At 35.8% G+C, this 2603-nt stretch overlaps 1 protein-coding gene across 1 annotated transcript; it reads right to left on the minus strand.

Moving 5' to 3' along the window:
* Window positions 1-432: 432 nt before the first annotated feature.
* On the minus strand, window positions 433-2376 carry LOC141695442 (ribonuclease TUDOR 1-like). The gene is made up of 6 exons (XM_074499687.1): window positions 2215-2376; window positions 1990-2049; window positions 1759-1866; window positions 1521-1634; window positions 1184-1261; window positions 433-504 (listed from the first exon to the last, which is right to left on the minus strand). Exons 1-6 carry the CDS (start codon window positions 2374-2376, stop codon window positions 433-435), a joined length of 594 nt encoding a protein of 197 aa, XP_074355788.1.
* Window positions 2377-2603: the final 227 nt, after the last annotated feature.

A 2603-nucleotide genomic window follows, 5' to 3' on the forward strand; every position in this document is an offset into this window, starting at 1 on the left:
TCAAAGGGAAGATGCAGACAAAGAGGCTGCACAAATCATTGTTGATTTTGCTCCAAGTGATCTTCTTGTTGACTATGAGGAACTACTGAAGGAAAAGAAGGCTCATCAGGACGTATTGTCAAAGGTGGATGCAGTTATCAATGATCCTATTTTTGAGAAGAGCGTACAAGAACCTTCCACTACGCCATAAGTGGGCTATTGTAATGCCTAAATGGTTTTACAATAGGCCCCAAAAGCGTTACAATAGGTCTATTTTAACACCAGGGGGCGTTACGTATACGAGCATTACAATAGACACCCTAATATAACACTTCACTGATCTATTGTAACAGAGAGGAAAACGTTACAATAGGCACCTAAGGTAACACTAAAAGGCCCAAATGTAACACAAAATGAGTGATACAATAGCTTGATCGATTGCATAAGTGGGACTCAGAAGGTGGGACCCACACGGTCCCCACCTATGGGGACCACGTGGACCCCACCTTGAGGGTCCCACATAACCTATTGTAACAATAGATTTTATCTATTGTAAAACCAATATTTTTAGTTAGGCAACACTGGAATATGTGTACTGTAACAGTCTTTTTATCTATTGTAACACTAGTAACATATATAATGTAACATTATATGTAAACAAATGTTACACTAGAACAAGCAAATGTAACAGTTATTCTAAACATTTTTGAAATATAAGGTTTGTTTTTAGAACAATCCATAATCAACAAAAACATCAAATCTGCGTACATAAGAGTCTCAGCTCTGCAAACCAAACAACTACGTAATAGCTCTGCAAACCAAAGTACTACAAATAGTCTCATCCCAACGCCAACAATGACGAAAAACTAATTTAACTTTGTCTGTGGTTTACGTTGAGAAGTCCAGAAAGCAGTTTGGAAATTGTCCTGGAACTTTTTCCTCCTCAATTGGTTCGGTCTCAGACTGCAATTTCTTCTGTGTAGCAATCTAGCGGCTGAAAGTTGTGGAAGTGCAAAGTTTGCATTAACATTTAGCAATTATGAAATCAGATATAAATAGCAAAATAACAACTGCCTTAAAAGGACAGTTTCTAGTGAACAGTCACATAAGTTGTATACAAGGGAACACTAGCATAAAATTTTACATTTTTCTTTGTGATTAGAAACTTAATCAAGTATGAGCTATTCACACTATTGTTAATTACTGCATAGAAATCAGCACATCTCAACTTATCTGCTGGAAACTTGTTGCTTAACCTGGAAATAATATATCCATTGTGTTGCTGCAAATTATATAGGATATTCAACTATACACACATATATTACTACTTACATATACAACATATAACAGATTTAAAATCTATCTACTAATATCTATAGCCTTTATCTTCACGTAATTTTTTGGCAGAAACTAGCGAGATTAAGAATTAAGATGGAGACAAATCAACAATATTTTCTATTGCATTTGGAACCCCTTCATCCTAATTGGTTTATTGATTTCAAAAATACACTTTCACCTTATGAATCAGTATCTAAACTAACCTTGCTCCAACAGCCAGCACCGTTGTCCTTCTCATTCTCTTCCCATTTCTTAAGTTCCTTCAAAAAAGGACTGTATCCGCCTTTGTCTTTATCTAGATCCCTCACCGTCTTTAACTAAAAGAACAGATTCAGGTAATGCAATTTAGTAAAGTTAATCTAACTGAAATACAATCCGTGTACGTGTACAAGACATCATGTAATAAAGAATCATACAGTGCTGCATAGTGCATATATTTGCCCAGCCTTGAGCAACAATCCAGAATGTAACATTTTTATCATCAAGAAAAATGGTGCCAAACTCCAATCCTCTGCGAGATAGAGTATAATCTACCTGGAATCCAACTTCCTGTATAGAAATATTCGAGATAGATTTAATACATGAAGCTCGATCATAACAGAGACATATATAGTAATTATTTCGCAAAAAGAAAATAATTAATTTTAACTTTCCAATGCAAAGCTTTCTTACGAACTCTTTGCTTTGCCACGCAAAAGGCTCATCAGTAGATTGATCATCACCTCTGCGAGCCTACATATACAACAAAAAAAGTTGGACAAGATCCAAACAAATTCTTTCTAACGTAACTGAAGGATCCTTCAGAATATCCTAAATTCCTACTTAATCAAACTAAACTAACCCGAAGAACTAACAATAAAACAAATAATTAAGGCCTAATGTGTAACTAGTATTTACCAATTTCGGAGCCATAAGAGATGACAAAATTATGGTCCTCTCCGTAGGGATCTCAGGAGATGCTGTGTTCCCAATCTCCATGATCACCAAAGTGTCACCATACGGAACAGCTTTCACTATTCCCCTGGAAATAGCTTTAGCCTTAATAACTCTTGAAGCCATCTCAACAGCTAATTAAGCTCTGCAACATACACAAATACATTATATTCATTAATATTATCACCCTACAAATAAACACAATTGCACAATCTAGGAACCACCACTTTTTCAACAAACACAAAAATCACCAACACTTACTGAAGCAGCTCATACTTCTCAGACCCCACAAGAACCATCAGTTCAAAGTACTGATGCTAGTCTATCTCATCCTCTTGACAAGTCAAATCCTG

The sequence above is a fragment of the Apium graveolens genome, chromosome 11 (genome assembly GCF_009905375.1).
Source record: "Apium graveolens cultivar Ventura chromosome 11, ASM990537v1, whole genome shotgun sequence".
In the NCBI taxonomy this organism is placed as follows: Eukaryota; Viridiplantae; Streptophyta; class Magnoliopsida; order Apiales; family Apiaceae; genus Apium; species Apium graveolens.